General features: G+C 41.8%; 6 protein-coding genes across 7 annotated transcripts in view; all 6 read left to right on the forward strand.

Annotated features, from left to right (window-relative positions):
* Positions 1-3,361: 3,361 nt before the first annotated feature.
* LOC120057531 (protocadherin gamma-A11-like) lies at positions 3,362-5,810 on the forward strand. Its single transcript, XM_039006126.1, has one exon. It carries the CDS (start codon positions 3,414-3,416, stop codon positions 5,808-5,810), a length of 2,397 nt encoding a protein of 798 aa, XP_038862054.1. The 5' UTR covers positions 3,362-3,413.
* A 573-nt stretch (positions 5,811-6,383) lies between these two features.
* LOC120057532 (protocadherin beta-16-like) lies at positions 6,384-8,881 on the forward strand. Its single transcript, XM_039006127.1, has one exon. It carries the CDS (start codon positions 6,479-6,481, stop codon positions 8,879-8,881), a length of 2,403 nt encoding a protein of 800 aa, XP_038862055.1. The 5' UTR covers positions 6,384-6,478.
* Positions 8,882-9,454: 573 nt separating this feature from the next.
* Positions 9,455-23,952, forward strand: part of LOC120057213 (protocadherin beta-16-like) — a 140,089-nt gene continuing 125,591 nt past the window's right edge. For both annotated transcript variants that reach the window (XM_039005730.1, XM_039005738.1), the window contains exon 1: positions 9,455-11,940. In XM_039005730.1, coding sequence (XP_038861658.1) covers positions 9,550-11,940 — 2,391 coding nt within the window. In that variant the 5' untranslated portion in view covers positions 9,455-9,549. The remainder of the gene's footprint in view (positions 11,941-23,952) is intronic.
* Positions 12,526-15,198, forward strand: LOC120056700 (protocadherin beta-16-like). Its single transcript, XM_039004906.1, has 2 exons — positions 12,526-15,029; positions 15,187-15,198. Exons 1-2 carry the CDS (start codon positions 12,621-12,623, stop codon positions 15,196-15,198), a joined length of 2,421 nt encoding a protein of 806 aa, XP_038860834.1. The 5' UTR covers positions 12,526-12,620.
* Positions 15,969-18,392, forward strand: LOC120056701 (protocadherin beta-16-like). The gene has a single exon (XM_039004907.1). It carries the CDS (start codon positions 15,969-15,971, stop codon positions 18,390-18,392), a length of 2,424 nt encoding a protein of 807 aa, XP_038860835.1.
* LOC120056702 (protocadherin beta-16-like) lies at positions 19,212-21,876 on the forward strand. Its single transcript, XM_039004908.1, has one exon. It carries the CDS (start codon positions 19,324-19,326, stop codon positions 21,874-21,876), a length of 2,553 nt encoding a protein of 850 aa, XP_038860836.1. The 5' UTR covers positions 19,212-19,323.

Below are 23,952 nucleotides of genomic sequence, written 5' to 3' on the forward strand. Positions count from 1 at the left end.
AAAGTGGCCTGTTTTAAGGGAAGAGAGCCTCCTTTAAAACAGACCAATTCAGGTATCTGGAAGTATATGACTGATGGAGAAGTTAAAGCATCCAGTGCCTCCTGCTGGTATGCCAACGCAGATGAGGAGGATGGAGTTCTGGGTGACATTCAGTCAAATTAGCTGCATTAGCCTTTTATCTGTCAATCGGTCTGTCCATATGGGGGAGAGAGAGGACAGGAGAGGAGCCCTCAATGGAATGGAATGATGCTCATCAAAGACATCAGCACTGAAGTCAGTGACTGGTAAGGTGTCAGGGGAGTTTTTTGAAACACTCCATCATCAACGTCGGATTTGCAGTCAATTAGCTGCTGTAATACAGTGGAAATGTGGCAGAGAGTGTCTGTGCTCACTAACAAGCTGAAATGAGATGACATGCAACCTCATGTATCATGCAATTGGGAGTGTTAACTGTCAGTGCTGATGATTCCGTGTGTTTGTGTTTCAGATCTGGGTTCAAATGCATGTGTATTTGAGTATCTGGTGTTTAAAATACTTTTTTCTGTGTATTTGAGCCCAAAACAAGTACTTTTATTGTAGTATTTGAATGGTTATTTGTAAAAAATAAAACGTCTACCCAATTGTATTTGAGAGTATTTTCGAATACTTATTTCAAATACTATTTTCAAATACCTGGGTTAAATGCATGGGAGTGTATATGAGTCAGTGTATTCAAATATAAACATTTAAGCTACTTATTTTCAAATGAAAAACATCTGAATACGTGTGTGTGTGTGTGTGTGTGTGTGTGTGTGTGTGTGTGTGTGTGTGTGTGTGTGTGTGTGTGTGTGTGTGTGTGTGTGTGTGTGTGTGTGTGTGTGTGTGTGTGTGTGTGTGTGTGTGTGTGCACATAATGTGCAACAGACTGAAAAAGAGAGAGGTGTTTATTTTTTGGGCTATTTCCTACTACTGTACTGTATATGCATCAACCCAAATTGTTACTTCAACAGCATCTCACCACTTAGCATAAGCACGCCAGAACTATTACTCTAAACAAATAATACCTTTAGAGTAGTCTTCTCACAGCCCGGCCTACCTTCGGATAGACAAAAACAAATGCTCCTAGAATGCAGCGTCAGGCGGAACCTTTCTCACGGCGCGGTCAACAGCGCCACGTTGCACTCCAAGCAGGAATACCTTGCCTGAATGTCAGGTGAGCATGTAAAGCTTTGTTTGATACAGTTGTATGGTTGTATATCGGCTCATGCAAACCTAGTCATAAAAAATATTATTTATTAACGGTAATCGTTCGTGTCGTCTAATTTTGCTCAGCGGATGTAGTCGAATTAGTAGCTATCTAGAATGTTTCGGGCTTCCAAACAGCAAACAAAAGTTTTGTCCATAGTATCGCAGTGACCTTTTTATGAGCGTGAATAACGACTCTGCCACTCAAGCTTACTATTCTGGCACAGTCCTTTGTAGAATATATGCTGGGCTTCGCACCAAAAGGTTGATGGTTCGAGCCGCACTCCCTGCCTGTTTCATTAAAGTATTTTGACAACATGAAATGTACATCTTCTAATCTAGGCCAATAAAACAACATCAAAATTACAAAACAAGGTTAGCTGCTGTTAGCCCAGTATTTCAGCTGCTGCATTCACCAAAACATGCATAGGCTGTAGTGATGGGTTACTCACAGTAATGGTTTGTCTGTAGATTGATTTGTGTTTTCTTTACTGTGTCAACTCACCATGGCAGCTCAACCAAGACAGAATTTCGATTCAATTAATTCAGGAAAAGTTACTCTTCAAACCAGTTGTGTTATGACCATCGAAGGACATGCTTTATTTACATGAGTGTTGTAAATAGCGGTGCTCTGACTCCATAATATAGGTGTCAATGAAGAATCAACTGCATTTCAACTCTGATTTTGTGTTGCGTTAATTAAAGATGCATTACAATGTGTTGCTTTGTCACATTTTGGTGTTAACGTGGTCATCTACTCATCTCATTAGGAATAGTAGGCTATCTTACATAAGTCTGCAAATGCGATGATGCATGGAATGCTTTATTATAAAGATTAATTTTTATGGTGAAAATTTGCTTCCCCAAACTTGAAACTCTTCTGTCTAACTATCTTAGCTGGCATGCCTAGAAAAGCAAGCATTAACCAAATATATGGAATTAGACTCAGCTTTCCTTTCAATATTTTTCCCAGATATTTGCAGAGATGCAGAGAAGCATATTTATTTATTTTGCCGCCAGTGTGTGTGTGTGTGTGTGTGTGTGTGTGTGTGTGTGTGTGTGTGTGTGTGTGTGTGTGTGTGTGTGTGTGTGTGTGTGTGTGTGTGTGTGTGTGTGTGTGTGTGTGTGTGTGTGTGTGTGTGTCACCAGATCTCAACCCAATTGAACACTTATTCTGGAGCAGTGCCTGAGACAGTTTTTTCCTCCACCATCAACAAAAAAAACTAAATATGTAATTTATTGTGGAAGAATGATGTCGCATCACTTCAATAGAGTTCCAGACACTTGTATAATCTGTTCCAAGGTGCATTGAAGCTGTTCTGGCTCCTGGTGGTCCAACGCCTTATTAAGACACTTTATATTGGGGTTTCCTTTATTTGGGCAGTTAACTGTATGTTGCAGTGATGCGACTGCAGATAGCTTCTGGCTAACTTCTTTATGAGATGGATTGTACAACCTGCATATCTTGACCAAATTAGATCTGAACATAGAGCTGGGGATTAGAACACATGCAGCAGTAAGGAATTGTGTTGATTTAAGAAACCATGCTTTCATGTTGTGCTGATGCTGTTGTGGTTGATGTAAATCTTTTCTATGTGGTTCTGTTGTTGTTGAAAATGTCACTGCCCACTGTGTTTATTGGTCAAACCTTCCTTTCCCTTTATCGGGCGTTTGCTCTGCTGTCCATGGTGCTGAAATGGTTCTCCCTCTGTTGCACTGTGAGCGGAGTCTTATCTGACGGGCTGTTTGCTGTTAGAAGCTACGGCTAGGGCAAACTAATCTAAGTAATCTACGAATTAGTGGTCCGGTGTCTTCTATTAAAACTTCAGATTGTAAAATGCACTCAAACATAATGGAGTAGGCCTTTCTAACGTATTATTTCACATTTAAATGCTGCACGGCGTCTAGATTCAGTTGTATTGGCCATGTAGTTAGAGACTGTACACTAATCGCTCTTGCGTTTTTTCCTGTAGCCTCATGGCGTCGCTCCTCGCCAACTCTATGCTGTGGGTTTTTGGAACACTCCCATTTCGTTTTGAGCTATATGAGCAGGATTTATCCACACAGCCATTTCCTTGCGGAGCATAACACGGAGTACTGTAAGATAGACCATTAGCCTTTGGGGTTTTGTGTAGATACTGTGCTTATTTACATACTTTTTCATGTTTATGCGATTGCCGTAAGTGAAGATGTCGGTATCTACTACATCATGCGGATCTAAATGGCGTTTGCAATGTGCTATGCTTTTGCTTGCTATCGTGCGGGCCTCTTTTGCGGACATTCGATATTCTGTTCCAGAGGAGACAAAGACAAAACATGTAATCGGGAGCTTAAGTAGTGACCTTCGTTTGGATGTTAAGCGACTGGGGGTTCGGAAGGCCCGAGTTGATTACCAGGGACAGAAACGGTACTGTGGAGTAGACTTGGACTCCGGAGATCTCATTGTTCTCGAGAGAATCGACAGGGAGACGCTTTGTGAAACTACCTCACCCTGTATATTGCATTTTGAGTTCATCCTGGAAAATCCTTTGGAGCTGCACAATATTGGGCTGGAAATACAGGACATAAATGACAACGCACCTCTTTTCCCCAAGGATTTAATCAAACTGGAAATAAGCGAATCTGCAACAACAGGCAGTAGATATAAAATAGCTTCTGCTCGAGATTTAGATGTAGGCATCAACTCCGTTCAAAGCTATGTGCTTGGTCAAAATGGTTATTTTGTTTTAGATGCAAAAAACAGCAGAGAAAGGTATGTTGAAATTGTATTGCAAAATAGTCTCGACCGAGAGAAGGACGGTGAACATTCTCTAATGCTAACGGCAATTGACGGGGGGAATCCACTTCGGTCTGGTAGTGTTACAATAAATATTCTCGTAATTGATGTAAATGATAACGGTCCAATATTTTCGCAAGCTGTGTATACGGTAACCGTTTTTGAAAATTCACCACAAGGTACCTCCCTGCTCAAGGTAAGCGCAACTGATAAAGATGAGGGTGCTAATGGTCACATTACATATTACATTAATCATGTGTCTGAAAACACAAAGCGTTTATTCAATATTGACCAAAACAGTGGGGAGATTACTGCAATTGGCGAGCTTGACCACGAAAAGGCCTCCTCTTATGAAGTGGAGATACAGGCGGAGGATGGCGGGGGGCAGGCCGGACACTGCAAAGTCCTCGTTGAAGTATCTGACATAAATGACAATGCACCCACAATAACTGTGAAATCAGTCACCAATCCGATTCCAGAGAACATCCCAGCGGGCATTGAAATAGCGGTTATTAATGTAAAGGATCAGGACCATGGAGAGAACAGCAGAGTGAAGTGCAACATTGCGGAAAACCTACCTTTTAAACTCCAATCCTCAATTAAAAACTACTTTACCTTAATAAGCAGCGCCCCTCTGGATCGAGAGCAAATCTCTGAATATGATGTCACTATAATAGCAACCGATGGAGGAACGCCGTCATTGTCTTCAAGTGTTATTTTGAGTTTCCACATTTCTGATATAAATGACAACCCACCTGTGTTTGAAGAACAATCCTACAGTTCCTATGTGACTGAAAATAACAAGCCTGGCTCCTCTATGTGTTCTGTTACTGCCAGAGACCCAGACTGGAGACAGAACGGTACGGTGGTCTATTCTCTATTGCACAGTGAGATCAACGGTGTTCCGGTGTCCTCATTTTTATCCATCAACGGAGACACGGGGGTGATCCATGCTGTGAGAGCATTTGATTATGAGCAGTTTAGGAGCTTCAAAGTCCACGTTGTAGCCAGAGACAATGGTTCTCCTCCACTCAGCAGTAACGTGACTGTGAGTGTCTTCATAACAGATGAGAATGATAACTCTCCCCAGATATTATATCCTGCTCCAGCAGGGAACTCCTTGATGACCGAGATGGTCCCCAAAGCTGCTCTGGCGGGGTCACTGGTTTCCAAGGTGATAGCTGTGGATGCTGACTCTGGACAAAACGCGTGGCTTTCATATCAGATCGTGAAATCGACTGATCCGGGACTTTTCAATATTGGTATCCACAGTGGAGAGATCAGGGCACAGCGGGACATTTCTGAATCTGACAGTATGAAGCAGAACCTTGTTATATCAGTGAAAGATAACGGACAGCCCTCTCTCTCTACAACCTGTGATGTATATTTACTCATATCAGATAACTTGGCTGAAGTTCCAGAACTGAAAGACATGGCTTATGATGATAGTTCCAAACTAACTTCCTATTTGATCATCGGTCTGGTCTCTGTCTCCACCTTTTTCCTGACTTTCATTATTCTCATGCTGGCCGTGAGGTTCTGCCGCAGTAGAAAGCCTAGAATGTTGTTTGATGGAGCAGTCGCCATTCCCAGCGCGTATTTCCCTCCCAACTATGCAGAGGTGGATGGAGCTGGAACTCTCCGTAGTTCTTACAATTATGATGCATACCTGACAACGGGCTCACGCACCAGTGACTTCAAGTTTGCCAGATCTTACAACACGCTGCCTGCTGACCAGACGCTGAGGAAAGAAATCAAAGATCAAGATTCGTTAGTGGACACCAAGGACTTGAACGAGGTAGGATTGTAAATATTTGTGCTAGTACTGTATGTTGTCATTTAATCTGAGCCCAAAAGCATGATTGCTTCCCTATAAATGTTACTTACATATCTTGCGTTCATTGTTTTTAATTGTGCAAACTGTTGATCGAACTTTTTTACTCTGAACAGCCTTGCAATACCCTCGGTCTATAGCGTACAATTTCAGCATTTCGTTTGAAATTCTTCATAATTGTAGGCCTATTTCCCCCATTATGACTTTGTATCCCTGTTGTTTTCTGTTTGCAGCATGTCTGTATTAATCATGACATCACCATGGGACTTCTTATAGGCTTAAGAGTATGATTATTAGATCAATTCAGCTTCACATATTGTTAATTTGATTATGCATATTACACATTAGCCTACAGCATGGCTTGGCATACGATGTCCTACTCTGGTAATGAAATCGTTCCTTTATTTAGTCAATGTTGATATGTAACACAGCGGGTCGCTGTTGGCTTACAAAAGCAAAAATACACATTGAAACCCACCCACTCCTGCCCCCAATCCGTCGTTATATTTTGTGGCGACTGCTTTCTTGCTTAAAGCCTTTCACGTTGGATACTCTTACCAAGGTAGAGGTCATATTTGTAGACGTTTTTGTATATATAGCCTATACTAAGAGGTTTGGGATCATTTTATTAATCTGAAGTTATTATGGAATATAGAAGAGGTTCCATGTTGAGGCGAGGGCGATGGACCACCTTTGTCTTCCTATTATTGACCGTCCATCAGTGTGTCGGGGATATTCGCTATTCCATTGCAGAAGAAATTAAACGAGGTTCTGTGGTTGGGAGATTTTCTCAGGATTTGGGCATCGATGTAAAAACACTGTCGACCAGAAGACCAAGGATCGAATTCGAAGGTAGTACACGATACTGCGACATTAACCAGAAGACTGGAGATTTGATTGTGAACGAGCGGATGGACAGAGAGGAGCTGTGCGGACAAAGGCCGTCGTGTGCTTTGCATTTTGACTTCTTTTTGGAAAACCCTCTAGAGTTGCACCGTGTCACACTTGACATCCAAGATGTTAACGACAACTTCCCAACATTTCCCAATAAAGTAATCAAATTAGAGATCGGAGAATCGGCCAATAAAGGAGAGCGATTTTCCATTGACGAGGCCATCGACACAGATACGGGAGTCAATTCAGTTCAGGGTTATACTCTATCGGCAAACGAACATTTCACCTTGTCTGTTCACACAAGTGCTGATACGGGTAAATATGCAGAGATCGTACTAGAGCATGAACTAGACCGCGAAAAACAGGAAGAACTATCACTTATTCTGACAGCTTATGATGGCGGAAAGCCACAGAAATCTGGCACAGTAGTTATACAGGTCCGGGTACTAGATGCTAATGATAATGTCCCTGTATTTACGCAGTCTATTTATAAGGTGAGTGTGCCTGAAAACGCTCCATTGGGTACTGCCGTGGTCACTGTCAGTGCCAGCGATGCAGATGAAGGGGCGAATGGAGAGGTTACATATGAATTCAGTCATATTTCTATCAAAACAAAAAATACTTTCTCTATTGATCCAAAAAGTGGAGAGATTAAAATAAAATCAATGATAGATTTTGAAGATACATCGTCCTTTGAGCTGCGAGTTAAAGCTAAAGATGGAGCAGGTCAGGCTGCTTCATGTAAAGTTATTGTTGACGTCGCTGATATTAATGACAACGCCCCAGTCATACTTATTAAGTCATTAAAATCACCATTTCCAGAAAACTCACCAGCCGGTACAGAGGTTGCCTTAATTTATGTACAGGACAGAGATTCCGAGTCCAACAGCAAAGTAAGATGTTCTATTGAGCAGAACACATACTTCAAATTGTCCCCGTCAATCAAAAAACACCTTTCCCTAATAACTGCTGTGGAATTGGATCGTGAGACACAGTCCGAATACAACATCACTCTTATTGCAACCGATGAAGGAAATCCTCCACTGTCATCTTTTCAAACGATTACGTTAATTGTTTCTGATATGAATGACAACCCTCCTGTGTTTGAAGAACAATCCTACAGCGCCTATGTGACTGAAAATAACAAGCCTGGCTCCTCTATGTGTTCTGTTACTGCCAGAGACCCAGACTGGAGACAGAACGGCACAGTGGTCTATTCTCTATTGCCCAGTGAGGTCAACGGTGTTCCGGTGTCCTCATTTTTATCCATCAACGGAGACACGGGCGTGATCCATGCTGTGAGAGCATTTGATTATGAGCAGTTTAGGAGCTTCAAAGTACACGTTGTAGCGAGAGACAATGGTTCTCCTCCACTCAGCAGTAACGTGACTGTGAGTGTCTTCATAACAGATGAGAATGATAACTCTCCCCAGATATTATACCCTGCTCCAGCAGGGAACTACTTGATGACTGAGATGGTCCCCAAAGCTGCTCTGGCAGGGTCCCTGGTTTCCAAGGTGATAGCTGTGGATGCTGACTCTGGACAAAACGCGTGGCTTTCATATCAGATCGTGAAATCGACTGATCCGGGACTTTTCAATATTGGTATCCACAGTGGAGAGATCAGGGCACAGCGGGACATTTCTGAATCTGACAGTATGAAGCAGAACCTTGTTATATCAGTGAAAGATAACGGACAGCCCTCTCTCTCTACAACCTGTGATGTATATTTACTCATATCAGATAACTTGGCTGAAGTTCCAGAACTGAAAGACATGGCTTATGAGGATAGTTCCAAACTAACTTCCTATTTGATCATCGGTCTGGTCTCTGTCTCCACCTTTTTCCTGACTTTCATTATTCTCATGCTGGCCGTGAGGTTCTGCCGCAGTAGAAAGCCTAGAATGTTGTTTGATGGAGCAGTCGCCATTCCCAGCGCGTATTTCCCTCCCAACTATGCAGAGGTGGATGGAGCTGGAACTCTCCGTAGTTCTTACAATTATGATGCATACCTGACAACGGGCTCACGCACCAGTGACTTCAAGTTTGCCAGATCTTACAACACGCTGCCTGCTGACCAGACGCTGAGGAAAGAAATCAAAGATCAAGATTCGTTAGTGGACACCAAGGACTTGAACGAGGTAGGATTGTAAATATTTGTGCTAGTACTGTATGTTGTCATTTAATCTGAGCCCAAAAGCATGATTGCTTCCCTATAAATGTTACTTACATATCTTGCGTTCATTGTTTTTAATTGTGCAAACTGTTGATCGAACTTTTTTACTCTGAACAGCCTTGCAATACCCTCGGTCTATAGCGTACAATTTCAGCATTTCGTTTGAAATTCTTCATAATTGTAGGCCTATTTCCCCCATTATGACTTTGTATCCCTGTTGTTTTCTGTTTGCAGCATGTCTGTATTAATCATGACATCACCATGGGACTTCTTATAGGCTTAAGAGTATGATTATTAGATCAATTCAGCTTCACATATTGTTAATTTGATTATGCATATTACACATTAGCCTACAGCATGGCTTGGCATACGATGTCCTACTCTGGTAATGAAATCGTTCCTTTATTTAGTCAATGTTGATATGTAACACAGCGGGTCGCTGTTGGCTTACAAAAGCAAAAATACACATTGAAACCCACCCACTCCTGCCCCCAATCCGTCGTTATATTTTGTGGCGACTGCTTTCTTGCTTAAAGCCTTTCACGTTGGATACTCTTACCAAGGTAGAGGTCATATTTGTAGACGTTTTTGTATATATAGCCTATACTAAGAGGTTTGGGATCATTTTATTAATCTGAAGTTATTATGGAATATAGAAGAGGTTCCATGTTGAGGCGAGGGCGATGGACCACCTTTGTCTTCCTATTATTGACCGTCCATCAGTGTGTCGGGGATATTCGCTATTCCATTGCAGAAGAAATTAAACGAGGTTCTGTGGTTGGGAGATTTTCTCAGGATTTGGGCATCGATGTAAAAACACTATCGACCAGAAGACCAAGGATCGAATTCGAAGGTAGTACACGATACTGCGACATTAACCAGAAGACTGGAGATTTGATTGTGAACGAGCGGATGGACAGAGAGGAGCTGTGCGGACAAAGGCCGTCGTGTGCTTTGCATTTTGACTTCTTTTTGGAAAACCCTCTAGAGTTGCACCGTGTCACACTTGACATCCAAGATGTTAACGACAACTTCCCAACATTTCCCAATGAAGTAATCAAATTAGAGATCAGAGAATCGGCCAATAAAGGTGAGCGATTTTCCATTGACGAGGCCCTCGACACTGATACGGGAGTCAATTCAGTTCAGGGTTATACTCTATCGGCAAACGAACATTTCACCTTGTCTGTTCACACAAGTGCTGATACGGGTAAATATGCAGAGATCGTACTAGAGCATGAACTAGACCGCGAAAAACAGGAAGAACTATCACTTATTCTGACAGCTTATGATGGCGGAAAGCCACAGAAATCTGGCACAGTAGTTATACAGGTCCGGGTACTAGATGCTAATGATAATGTCCCTGTATTTACGCAGTCTATTTATAAGGTGAGTGTGCCTGAAAACGCTCCATTGGGTACTGCCGTGGTCACTGTCAGTGCCAGCGATGCAGATGAAGGGGCGAATGGAGAGGTTACATATGAATTTAGTCATATTTCTATCAAAACAAAAAATACTTTCTCTATTGATCCAAAAAGTGGAGAGATTAAAATAAAATCAATGATAGATTTTGAAGATACATCGTCCTTTGAGCTGCGAGTTAAAGCTAAAGATGGAGCAGGTCAGGCTGCTTCATGTAAAGTTATTGTTGACGTCGCTGATATTAATGACAACGCCCCAGTCATACTTATTAAGTCATTAAAATCACCATTTCCAGAAAACTCACCAGCCGGTACAGAGGTTGCCTTAATTTATGTACAGGACAGAGATTCCGAGTCCAACAGCAAAGTAAGATGTTCTATTGAGCAGAACACATACTTCAAATTGTCCCCGTCAATCAAAAAACACCTTTCCCTAATAACTGCTGTGGAATTGGATCGTGAGACACAGTCCGAATACAACATCACTCTTATTGCAACCGATGAAGGAAATCCTCCACTGTCATCTTTTCAAACGATTACGTTAATTGTTTCTGATATGAATGACAACCCTCCTGTGTTTGAAGAACAATCCTACAGCGCCTATGTGACTGAAAATAACAAGCCTGGCTCCTCTATGTGTTCTGTTACTGCCAGAGACCCAGACTGGAGACAGAACGGCACAGTGGTCTATTCTCTATTGCCCAGTGAGGTCAACGGTGTTCCGGTGTCCTCATTTTTATCCATCAACGGAGACACGGGCGTGATCCATGCTGTGAGAGCATTTGATTATGAGCAGTTTAGGAGCTTCAAAGTACACGTTGTAGCGAGAGACAATGGTTCTCCTCCACTCAGCACTAACGTGACTGTGAGTGTCTTCATAACAGATGAGAATGATAACTCTCCCCAGATATTATACCCTGCTCCAGCAGGGAACTCCTTGATGACTGAGATGGTCCCCAAAGCTGCTCTGGCAGGGTCCCTGGTTTCCAAGGTGATAGCTGTGGATGCTGACTCTGGACAAAACGCGTGGCTTTCATATCACATCGTGAAATCGACTGATCCGGGACTTTTCAATATTGGTATCCACAGTGGAGAGATCAGGGCACAGCGGGACATTTCTGAATCTGACAGTATGAAGCAGAACCTTGTTATATCAGTGAAAGATAACGGACAGCCCTCTCTCTCTACAACCTGTGATGTATATTTACTCATATCAGATAACTTGGCTGAAGTTCCAGAACTGAAAGACATGACTTATGAGGATAGTTCCAAACTAACTTCCTATTTGATCATTGCACTGGTCTCTGTGTCGACCTTTTTCCTGACTTTCATTATTCTCATCCTGGCCGTGAGGTTCTGCCGCAGTAGAAAGCCTAGAATGTTGTTTGATGGAGCAGTCGCCATTCCCAGCGCGTATTTCCCTCCCAACTATGCAGAGGTGGATGGAGCTGGAACTCTCCGTAGTTCTTACAATTATGACGCATACCTGACAACGGGCTCACGCACCAGTGACTTCAAGTTTGCCAGATCTTACAACACGCTGCCTGCTGACCAGACGCTGAGGAAAGAAATCAAAGATCAAGATTCGTTAGTGGACACCAAGGACTTGAACGAGGTAGGATTGTAAATATTTGTGCTAGTACTGTATGTTGTCATTTAATCTGAGCCCAAAAGCATGATTGCTTCCCTATAAATGTTACTTACATATCTTGCGTTCATTGTTTTTAATTGTGCAAACTGTTGATCGAACTTTTTTACTCTGAACAGCCTTGCAATACCCTCGGTCTATAGCGTACAATTTCAGCATTTCGTTTGAAATTCTTCATAATTGTAGGCCTATTTCCCCCATTATGACTTTGTATCCCTGTTGTTTTCTGTTTGCAGCATGTCTGTATTAATCATGACATCACCATGGGACTTCTTATAGGCTTAAGAGTATGATTATTAGATCAATTCAGCTTCACATATTGTTAATTTGATTATGCATATTACACATTAGCCTACAGCATGGCTTGGCATACGATGTCCTACTCTGGTAATGAAATCGTTCCTTTATTTAGTCAATGTTGATATGTAACACAGCGGGTCGCTGTTGGCTTACAAAAGCAAAAATACACATTGAAACCCACCCACTCCTGCCCCCAATCCGTCGTTATATTTTGTGGCGACTGCTTTCTTGCTTAAAGCCTTTCACGTTGGATACTCTTACCAAGGTAGAGGTCATATTTGTAGACGTTTTTGTATATATAGCCTATACTAAGAGGTTTGGGATCATTTTATTAATCTGAAGTTATTATGGAATATAGAAGAGGTTCCATGTTGAGGCGAGGGCGATGGACCACCTTTGTCTTCCTATTATTGACCGTCCATCAGTGTGTCGGGGATATTCGCTATTCCATTGCAGAAGAAATTAAACGAGGTTCTGTGGTTGGGAGATTTTCTCAGGATTTGGGCATCGATGTAAAAACACTATCGACCAGAAGACCAAGGATCGAATTCGAAGGTAGTACACGATACTGCGACATTAACCAGAAGACTGGAGATTTGATTGTGAACGAGCGGATGGACAGAGAGGAGCTGTGCGGACAAAGGCCGTCGTGTGCTTTGCATTTTGACTTCTTTTTGGAAAACCCTCTAGAGTTGCACCGTGTCACACTTGACATCCAAGATGTTAACGACAACTTCCCAACATTTCCCAATGAAGTAATCAAATTAGAGATCAGAGAATCGGCCAATAAAGGTGAGCGATTTTCCATTGACGAGGCCCTCGACACTGATACGGGAGTCAATTCAGTTCAGGGTTATACTCTATCGGCAAACGAACATTTCACCTTGTCTGTTCACACAAGTGCTGATACGGGTAAATATGCAGAGATCGTACTAGAGCATGAACTAGACCGCGAAAAACAGGAAGAACTATCACTTATTCTGACAGCTTATGATGGCGGAAAGCCACAGAAATCTGGCACAGTAGTTATACAGGTCCGGGTACTAGATGCTAATGATAATGTCCCTGTATTTACGCAGTCTATTTATAAGGTGAGTGTGCCTGAAAACGCTCCATTGGGTACTGCCGTGGTCACTGTCAGTGCCAGCGATGCAGATGAAGGGGCGAATGGAGAGGTTACATATGAATTTAGTCATATTTCTATCAAAACAAAAAATACTTTCTCTATTGATCCAAAAAGTGGAGAGATTAAAATAAAATCAATGATAGATTTTGAAGATACATCGTCCTTTGAGCTGCGAGTTAAAGCTAAAGATGGAGCAGGTCAGGCTGCTTCATGTAAAGTTATTGTTGACGTCGCTGATATTAATGACAACGCCCCAGTCATACTTATTAAGTCATTAAAATCACCATTTCCAGAAAACTCACCAGCCGGTACAGAGGTTGCCTTAATTTATGTACAGGACAGAGATTCCGAGTCCAACAGCAAAGTAAGATGTTCTATTGAGCAGAACACATACTTCAAATTGTCCCCGTCAATCAAAAAACACCTTTCCCTAATAACTGCTGTGGAATTGGATCGTGAGACACAGTCCGAATACAACATCACTCTTATTGCAACCGATGAAGGAAATCCTCCACTGTCATCTTTTCAAACGATTACGTTAATTGTTTCTGATATGAATGACAACCCTCCTGTGTTTGAAGAACAATCCTACAGCGCCTATGTGACTGAAAATAACAAGCCTGGCTCCTCTATGTGTTCTGTTACTGCCAGAGACCCAGACTGGAGACAGAACGGCACAGTGGTCTATTCTCTATTGCCCAGTGAGGTCAACGGTGTTCCGGTGTCCTCATTTTTATCCATCAACGGAGACACGGGCGTGATCCATGCTGTGAGAGCATTTGATTATGAGCAGTTTAGGAGCTTCAAAGTACACGTTGTAGCGAGAGACAATGGTTCTCCTCCACTCAGCACTAACGTGACTGTGAGTGTCTTCATAACAGATGAGAATGATAACTCTCCCCAGATATTATACCCTGCTCCAGCAGGGAACTCCTTGATGACTGAGATGGTCCCCAAAGCTGCTCTGGCAGGGTCCCTGGTTTCCAAGGTGATAGCTGTGGATGCTGACTCTGGACAAAACGCGTGGCTTTCATATCACATCGTGAAATCGACTGATCCGGGACTTTTCAATATTGGTATCCACAGTGGAGAGATCAGGGCACAGCGGGACATTTCTGAATCTGACAGTATGAAGCAGAACCTTGTTATATCAGTGAAAGATAACGGACAGCCCTCTCTCTCTACAACCTGTGATGTATATTTACTCATATCAGATAACTTGGCTGAAGTTCCAGAACTGAAAGACATGACTTATGAGGATAGTTCCAAACTAACTTCCTATTTGATCATTGCACTGGTCTCTGTGTCGACCTTTTTCCTGACTTTCATTATTCTCATCCTGGCCGTGAGGTTCTGCCGCAGTAGAAAGCCTAGAATGTTGTTTGATGGAGCAGTCGCCATTCCCAGCGCGTATTTCCCTCCCAACTATGCAGAGGTGGATGGAGCTGGAACTCTCCGTAGTTCTTACAATTATGACGCATACCTGACAACGGGCTCACGCACCAGTGACTTCAAGTTTGCCAGATCTTACAATGACAACACGCTGCCTGCTGACCAGACACTGAAGAAGAACCTAAATGAACCTTTTGGAGAAAATATAATCACGTTCAACACCTTGGGGGAGAGCGAGGTGAGATTTCATTTCTTTGACATTTTGATAAACGAAAATGCTTTATTTGTTTATTTAGCCATTTTGCATAGTCCATCATATTAAACTATAGGTAGCTAACTGTATTGTGTGTTAGGCTAATATTATTACAACAGTCTTGTCTCCTGTACTCTTTCAGTCATTTGATTAAGTCTAATTTTTGATCTCTGATAATCTCTGAGGATGTATTTATTTTCCCGCCTTGATCCCATTTTAATGTGATTTAGTAAAACACGTAGGTCCGTTTCAGCACCACTTAAAAGACTGCAATAGGTAAAGACGTGGATGATGTTTGAAAGAAACGCTGGATTTTTAAACGACCTTTTCCACTTCGAAAACTGTAATGGGTAGAGACGTGAAGTATGTTTGAAAGAAATGCCTGATTTTAAAATGACCTTTTTCTAGTGATTATATTTGGAATTACTTTATTGGCATGATCTTTTGAAGGCTACATGGACAGTCTACTTTGCCCATTGATCATTCGATTGAGATGTTGACTCACGTGGGCTGTAACACAAAAGGGGATTCGTGTTTTTACAATCCTGCATTTTGAAATAGTCTACCTCTGTTGATATGAGGGGTCCCATTATGTTTCTTTAAAAAACAATTAAACCCGGCATGTTTTCCTATGCGCGGCAGAATCTCCTCCATACAATTGGCGAGAGACACTATTTTCTGCTGTTTTATGAAACTACACGGAGTGTCGCTATTCACCAGCAGTAGCTTTAAAATGAATCTCTCCACCCATACTTGAAATGTCCAGGGAGGGAGGGGACATCATTATTGCAGTGTAAAAGTCTCCTGCTTAACATTTTAACGTGGTGCATTTTGATCTGCTGGTTGTAAACGTTTCTTCGGTTGAATAGAACTGATTTTTTCCACACTAATCGGCCTATTTGGAATGAGATGGGTTATCTGAAAATGGAATACAGGGGATTCTCGTTCGCTGCCTCATTGCTCGGCCTGGCTTTGTTTCTTTTCCTGCTGCACACCAGCTATGGAGACGTTACCTATTCTGTTCTGGAGGAGATGAAACGCGGATCTGTTGTCGGAAATATAGCCAAGGATCTGGGACTGGATGCAAAACGACTCATGTATCGGAAAGCTCGTTTAGATGTTCAAGGTAGCAGCAAGCGCTATTGTGAAGTCAATCTGAATACTGGGGATATGGTCATCGCTGAAGTAATAGACAGGGAGCAGCTTTGTGGTAGGAGGATTTCATGCACCTTAAAATACGAGATGGTTCTGGAAAACCCTTTAGAATTACATAACATAATCTTACAGGTACAAGATATTAATGACAATAGCCCACTATTTGGGGAAGATCGCGTTACGTTTGAGATCAGAGAATCGGCAGATAAAGGCGCTCGATTTGCGGTCCATCAGGCTCATGATGCAGATATAGGACTGAACGCTGTTCAAAGCTACACACTACAAAGGAACGACCATTTTAGCCTGGCTGTTCATACCAACCCAGATTCTGAAAAGTATGGTGAGCTAGTGTTAGACACAGAGTTAGATCGAGAACAAAAGCAGGAGGTGACATTAATACTGACTGCGGTTGACGGTGGGACTCCACAGAGATCTGGTACTGTAATCATACACGTCACAGTGTTGGATGCGAACGATAATAAACCAGTGTTTAGCGAAAATGTCTATAAGGTCAGTGTACCAGAAAATGCTCCAATAGGTTCATTAGTTGTTACTGTAACAGCCATCGATGCAGACGAGGGGGCAAATGGGGAAGTGACGTACGGATTTGGCCCAATCTCAGAAGAATTAAATAAATTATTTTCTCTTGACCCTAAAACGGGAGACATCAGGATAGCAGGACAGATGGATTTTGAAGAAGAATCAATTCATGAATTGCCTATCAAAGCCAAAGATGGCTCGGGATTGACTTCCTTTGCCAAAATATTCATAGAAATTACAGATGTTAATGACAATGCACCAGTGATATCTCTTAAATCCTTGACCAATCCCATCCCTGAGAATGTGTTACCTGGCAGAGAGGTGGGGATCATTAATGTACAGGATAAAGATTCAGAGGGAAATAGACAGGTCCGCTGCTCCATTCAACAAAATGTTCCATTCAAACTAAACCCGTCTATCAAAAACTATTATTCTCTGATAACAACGAGTGAATTAGACCGAGAGATCATTTCAGATTATAACATAACTATCACTGCCACTGACGAGGGGTCTCCACCCTTATCCTCCTCAAAGACTATTCATTTATCTGTGTCAGACGTGAACGACAACCCACCTGTGTTTGAAGAACAATCCTACAGCGCCTATGTGACTGAAAATAACAAACCTGGCTCCTCTATGTGTTCTGTTACTGCCAGAGACCCAGACTGGAGACAGAACGGCACAGTGGTCTATTCTCTATTGTCCAGTGAGGTCAACGGTGTTCCGGTGTCCTCATTTTTATCCATTAACGGAGACACGGGGGTGATCCATGCTGTGAGAGCATTTGATTATGAGCAGTTTAGGAGCTTCAAAGTCCACGTTGTAGCCAGAGACAATGGTTCTCCTCCACTCAGTAGTAACGTGACTGTGAGTGTCTTCATAACAGATGAGAATGATAACTCTCCCCAGATATTATACCCTGCTCCAGCAGGGAACTCCCTGATGACTGAGATGGTCCCCAAAGCTGCTCTGGCGGGGTCACTGGTTTCCAAGGTGATAGCTGTGGATGCTGACTCTGGACAGAATGCTTGGCTGTCATATCAGATCGTGAAATCGACTGATCCGGGACTTTTCACTATTGGTCTCCACAGCGGAGAAATGAGGGCACAGCGGGACATTTCTGAATCTGACAGTATGAAGCAGAACCTTGTTATATCAGTGAAAGATAACGGACAGCCCTCTCTCTCTACAACCTGTGATGTATATTTACTCATATCAGATAACTTGGCTGAAGTTCCAGAACTGAAAGACATGACTTATGAGGATAGTTCCAAACTAACTTCATATTTGATCATCGCACTGGTCTCTGTGTCGACCTTTTTCCTGACTTTCATTATTCTCATCCTGGCCGTGAGGTTCTGCCGCAGTAGAAAGCCTAGAATGTTGTTTGATGGAGCAGTCGCCATTCCCAGCGCGTATTTCCCTCCCAACTATGCAGAGGTGGATGGAGCTGGAACTCTCCGTAGTTCTTATAATTATGATGCATACCTGACAACGGGCTCACGCACCAGTGACTTTAAGTTTGTCAGATCTTACAATGACAACACGCTGCCTGCTGATCAGACACTGAAGAGAAGCCCAACTAAGTTATTGGAAGGGAGTATCATCACTCTCAACACTGCAGGGGAGTCTATTGAGGTAAGACAGAACTAAGAGTAGATACCCCTTTTCATTGTGTGTGAATGCATCGGATGTTATGATATCAGAATTGCTTTCCTAGTGTGTTAGTGGTCTTTTCCTTAACTTGTTCTTTATCCTCGTGATTATGTAACGACATCAATATTACCTTTTTAATGCCTTTTCACAAGGGATATTCTTTCAATTTCGTTGTTGGTGTGTATACAATTAAGGATGCTTTCCCAATCATGGAGTGTGTTTTCATTTTCCTTCCTGTTGTATCCTCATTGCCTACCACATTTTTCTTTAAGTTCATTGGCGACATTTCCACGTTTCAGCACCTGGTTAGTGGACAGCGACGTAACCATCACTTTACCTTAGGGTATAGTGGAAATACAATTGCTGGGTTTGATCAGTAATATGGATTATGCATCGTTGGATTTTATGTGGACCGTTTATATAACGAATCTATGTGTTGATGTTCTTGTTATTACTCGGCAATACATGAATAATCAGACAGTGGCAACAGTATGGAGATATTGAATTCACTTTTCCTATCTTCTAATATATGATTACAAAAGGATTTGATTGCGCACAACTATTGGTTTTCCTCTCTTCTCTTGCTAAGCTACATGAAACGTTCGTCATACTTCGCACAACTCAAAAAGGGGGGAAAATATTGACCAAGATGATAAATGACGTAGAACTGTTTGTATTGTGATTGCTGTTTTCTGTAAGAACTCAGGATGTCGCTGTTTACCATAAATAGAATTACAGGCTCTTCTCCACCCACCATTGGATTATTCAAAAGAGTAATAGGCTATATTGCATCACTTTCACCGAAGAGCAGTCGGATAACAATCGTTTTGCTATTCCGTTTGAGAGGCTAATATTGTACTCTTACGTTACAGTATCATTTCGACTAGTTTTGAACTCTTATGTTAACACTTGGTTTTAATCATCCAGAATGGGGTACACGGGATTTTCGGTTTTTACCTTTTTGTTCCGTCTGGCTTTTTGTCATTGCCTGATGCGCATCAGCAATGGAGACTTGAGCTATTCAATTCCAGAGGAGATGAAACGCGGATCTGTGATCGGAAATCTAGTTAAGGATCTGGGGCTGGATGCTAAGAGACTTTCAGGTCGTAAAGCTCGTTTGGATATGGATGGCAGTCGTCAACGTTACTGTGACATTAATGTGAATACTGGAGATTTAATTGTGGCTGAAACAATAGACAGGGAGGAGCTGTGTGGACCGAAGGTTTCTTGTTCTTTAAAATACGAGCTTGTGCTGGAAAAACCTCTGGAATTACATCGTATTAATGTGCAAGTCCAAGATATAAATGACAATTCACCACGGTTTCCCAATGCACGTATTGATCTAGAAATTCAGGAATCTGCTGACAAAGGCGCAAGATATCCCTTGGATGAACCTCATGACTCTGACATAGGATTAAATGGTATACAAAGCTATTCACTGGAGAGGAATGCCTATTTTATTTTGGACGTTCAAACGAGCTCAGATGGAGGAAAATATGGCGAGTTAGTGTTAGAAAAAGAGCTAGATCGAGAACAACAACAAGAGGTGACGTTGTTACTTACTGCTGTTGATGGCGGGACTCCGCAGAGATCTGGTACTGTAGTTATACACGTCACTGTGTTGGATGCTAACGATAATAAACCTGTGTTTAGTCAGACAGTGTATAAAGTCTGTTTGCCTGAAAATTCTCCAACAGGGGCTGTTGTAGTTGCAGTTAGTGCTAGTGATGAAGACGAGGGAGCAAATGGAGAAGTATCATATGAGTTCAATCGCATTTCCGATAAAGCAGCTAAACTGTTTTCCATCGACAAAAAGACTGGCGAGATTAAAGTGCAGGGTCCCATAGATTATGAAGAAAATACAGAATACGAAGTGCGTGTCCAGGCTAAAGATGGGTCTGGCTTAGCTGGCAATGCAAAAGTAATGATAGAAATCACTGACTTAAATGACAACGCACCAGTGATATTGATCAAATCCTTTAACAATCCCATCCCTGAGAATGTGTTACCTGGTACAGAGGTGGGGATCATAAATGTACAAGATGAAGATTCAGAGGGAAATAGACAGGTCCGCTGCTCCATTCAACAAAATGTCCCTTTCAAATTAAACCCCTCCATCAAAAACTATTATTCTCTGATAACAACAGGTGAACTGGACCGTGAGATAATATCAGATTACAATATAACTATCACTGCCACTGACGAGGGGTCTCCACCTTTATCCTCCTCAAAGACTATTCATGTATCTGTATCAGACGTGAATGACAACCCACCTATGTTTGAAGAACAATCCTACAGCACCTATGTGACTGAAAATAACAAGCCGGGCTCCTCAATATGTTCGGTTACTGCCAGAGACCCAGACTGGAGACAGAACGGTACGGTGGTCTATTCTCTATTGCCCAGTGAGATCAACGGTGTTCCGGTGTCCTCATTTGTATCCATTAACGGAGACACGGGGGTGATCCACGCTGTGAGAGCATTTGATTATGAGCAGTTCAGGAACTTCAAAGTCCACGTTGTAGCCAGAGACAATGGTTCTCCTCCACTCAGCAGTAACGTGACAGTGAGTGTCTTCATAACAGATGAGAATGATAACTCTCCCCAGATATTATACCCTGCTCCAGCAGGGAACTCCTTGATGACTGAGATGGTCCCCAAAGCTGCTCTGGCTGGGTCCCTGGTTTCCAAGGTGATAGCTGTGGATGCTGACTCTGGACAGAACGCGTGGCTTTCATATCACATCGTGAAATCGATTGATCCGGGACTTTTCAGTATTGGTATCCACAGCGGGGAGATCAGGGCACAGCGGGACATTTCTGAATCTGACAGTATGAAGCAGAACCTTGTTATATCAGTGAAAGATAACGGACAGCCCTCTCTCTCTACAACCTGTGATGTATATTTACTCATATCAGATAACTTGGCTGAAGTTCCAGAACTGAAAGACATGACTTATGAAGATAGTTCCAAACTAACTTCCTATTTGATCATCGGTCTGGTCTCTGTCTCCACCTTTTTCCTGACATTCATTATTCTCATCCTGGCCGTGAGGTTCTGCCGCAGTAGAAAGCCTAGAATGTTGTTTGATGGAGCAGTCGCCATTCCCAGCGCGTATTTCCCTCCCAACTATGCAGAGGTGGATGGAGCTGGAACTCTGCGCAGTTCTTACAATTATGACGCATACCTGACAACGGGCTCACGCACCAGTGACTTTAAGTTTGTCAGATCTTACAATGACAACACGCTGCCTGCTGACCAGACAATGACAAGATGTCCAGATACATTATTAGAAGGGAGTATCATCACGCTGAACACTGCAGGAGAGGCGAATGAGGTAAGCCTTCACTCATCTGAGATACCACCTTTTGTACGTGAGTTGTTTCGTTGTGGGAGAATGGGTTATGTATGTGGAAAATACATTCTGGGCCTTAATGGCTTATGCCATCCTATAGAAACAGTAGGTCTATACTCGGTTTAGAGGATAACATCTTAGTAAGCTGAAATGTGGAATTTATCCACTCATTGTTTTGTTTGATTGGTTGAGTTTCAAAGGTGCTCGCTGTTCCTTCTCTTCTCTATGAGGAGTAATTCACTAGGGGTTTGATTTGATGGAAGCAGTTTGCTCCTTGTTTCTTTGGGCTGTGGTTTCCTATAAATAAAACAAGCAATGCAGTTTCGGTTGCTTTTAGTTGAGTATGCTTGTGATGTTTTCTTCACAGATTGTCTAATGGAGTTGACAATAAAGCTTGATGGAGATAGGAAAACATGGTTTAGACTACTTTTGAAAAGGAATCAGGCATTTTATAATAAATGGATTGTATTGACCTGGGAAGTTTTTTTAATGTCTTTTGAAACTTGATTATATATTGTTAGGATGTGTTTTTAAAATCCCCATTGCCTACTGTTTTTCTTAAGGTCGCCTACATTTCAGCACCAGACCAGTGGACAGCGAGGTGACATGTTTTAGTTTACTGAAGTCTAACGGTCAAAAACTCAAAGATAGAATGCGAAAGAATTAGCATTATTTTGATGACTAACGAAACATCGATAGTGAAATCGACAGTTTTCATGATGATGGTTAAATATATTATTATCCAGGAAAAAAATATGTTGCAACTAGTCTACTAATGGCTTATTGTGTGAATATTTAGGCATATTGTGTACGTTTCTCCTAATAGCGTACCTCATCCATGTCTTCTCATGATCATGTTACGACGAGGTTACTATTGATTTGAAGCCTATATATTTAATGTTTTAGTAAAGTCGTCTGCGTTTGGAGAATATGATACATTCCAAGAAGGACACATGGAAAACAATATAGGCCTACGAGCATGCTGTTTTTCTGATAGACTCATGATGTCGCTTTCCACCAGCTAAGTACAGTTAACTATATACCTCCACCTACTACGGGGGAGTAGGCTACATACAGCGTGTCGCATTACCATTTTTCACTGAAAAGCGGTTAGACATTGTAATCTTTCTGCCGTTTGGCTATTGATTGTGGACAATTGGCCATAATTGCTATTAGACATTGAAGATGGGCTACAAAGGCATTACGGTTTTTGCATTTGCTTTTCGTCTGTCTTTTTGCCTTTCCTTCATACACATCAGCAAAGGAGACGTGAGCTATTCTATACCAGAGCAGGTGAAACGCGGATCTGTGATCGGAAATATAGCCAAGATTCTGATTTTGGATGATAAGAGATTGGGTGTTATTTTTCATTTTAAATTACACTTCGTTTTTCACAGTTAGAAATACACATTCAAACATAAGAACCTATAGACTACATCGGTTTCCTATTTAAATTTAGTACTGTGTAGGCTTCATTTGTTTCCCGCTGTTCTTAGTAGGCTGGTGTATCGCTGTTATCGCTACACCAATTCTCAAAATCTATCGATTTGTCTTTTTACATCATCATGTCGGTTCAGAATTTCTTTTTTCGATAGTAGTATCATTTAGGTAGAAGCTTGCTCATTGTTTGTCTATGGCATCCTGATGCATATGTTTAACAGGCACTGCAATTGTTATTCATCTTTATGGAAGTATGGTTGTTGTATTCGCCCAAAGTAATTCTGACATGCAGTAGGCTAAGTGTATTTTCTTACCCTGTTTAATAGTAACTGAATGGAGGATAATGTTGAGTTTTTAAATGGAATCCGTTTAAAAATAAGAACTTGACATGGCCATATAGATACGTTATTATTCATTTTTCTAATTTCTCATTTCACAATAAATGTATTGGTGTAGATTGAGATTTAAGCCTATTTGCGTTTTAGCGTTCTGAAACATCCCCATTGATAATTCAGCAACTCTTGATGTCACCTACGTTTCAGCCCCGGGTACGTGGACAGCGACTAAACTTTTTTCCTTCACTTTAACATCAGTTTAAATCCTGCCAAACTCAAATGAAGACGGGAACAATACCACACGTTGGTTTGTTGAGTGAGGACACATTGATAACTAGTGGAATCCGTGCATTGCATTGGCTTAAAGGAGAAAGTTGCGACTAGTGTTAACTCAATGTTTTTACCTTATGGGACTGTTCTTATTCAA

Source organism: Salvelinus namaycush, chromosome 12 (assembly GCF_016432855.1).
Source record: "Salvelinus namaycush isolate Seneca chromosome 12, SaNama_1.0, whole genome shotgun sequence".
Taxonomy (NCBI): domain Eukaryota; kingdom Metazoa; phylum Chordata; class Actinopteri; order Salmoniformes; family Salmonidae; genus Salvelinus; species Salvelinus namaycush.

Bases quoted from the DNA above. Each gene is read 5' to 3' on its own strand.
- LOC120057531 (XM_039006126.1), top strand. From the start codon at position 3,414: ATGTCGGTATCTACTACATCATGCGGATCTAAATGGCGTTTGCAATGT.
- LOC120057532 (XM_039006127.1), top strand. From the start codon at position 6,479: ATGGAATATAGAAGAGGTTCCATGTTGAGGCGAGGGCGATGGACCACC.
- LOC120056700 (XM_039004906.1), top strand. From the start codon at position 12,621: ATGGAATATAGAAGAGGTTCCATGTTGAGGCGAGGGCGATGGACCACC.
- LOC120056701 (XM_039004907.1), top strand. From the start codon at position 15,969: ATGGAATACAGGGGATTCTCGTTCGCTGCCTCATTGCTCGGCCTGGCT.
- LOC120056702 (XM_039004908.1), top strand. From the start codon at position 19,324: ATGGGGTACACGGGATTTTCGGTTTTTACCTTTTTGTTCCGTCTGGCT.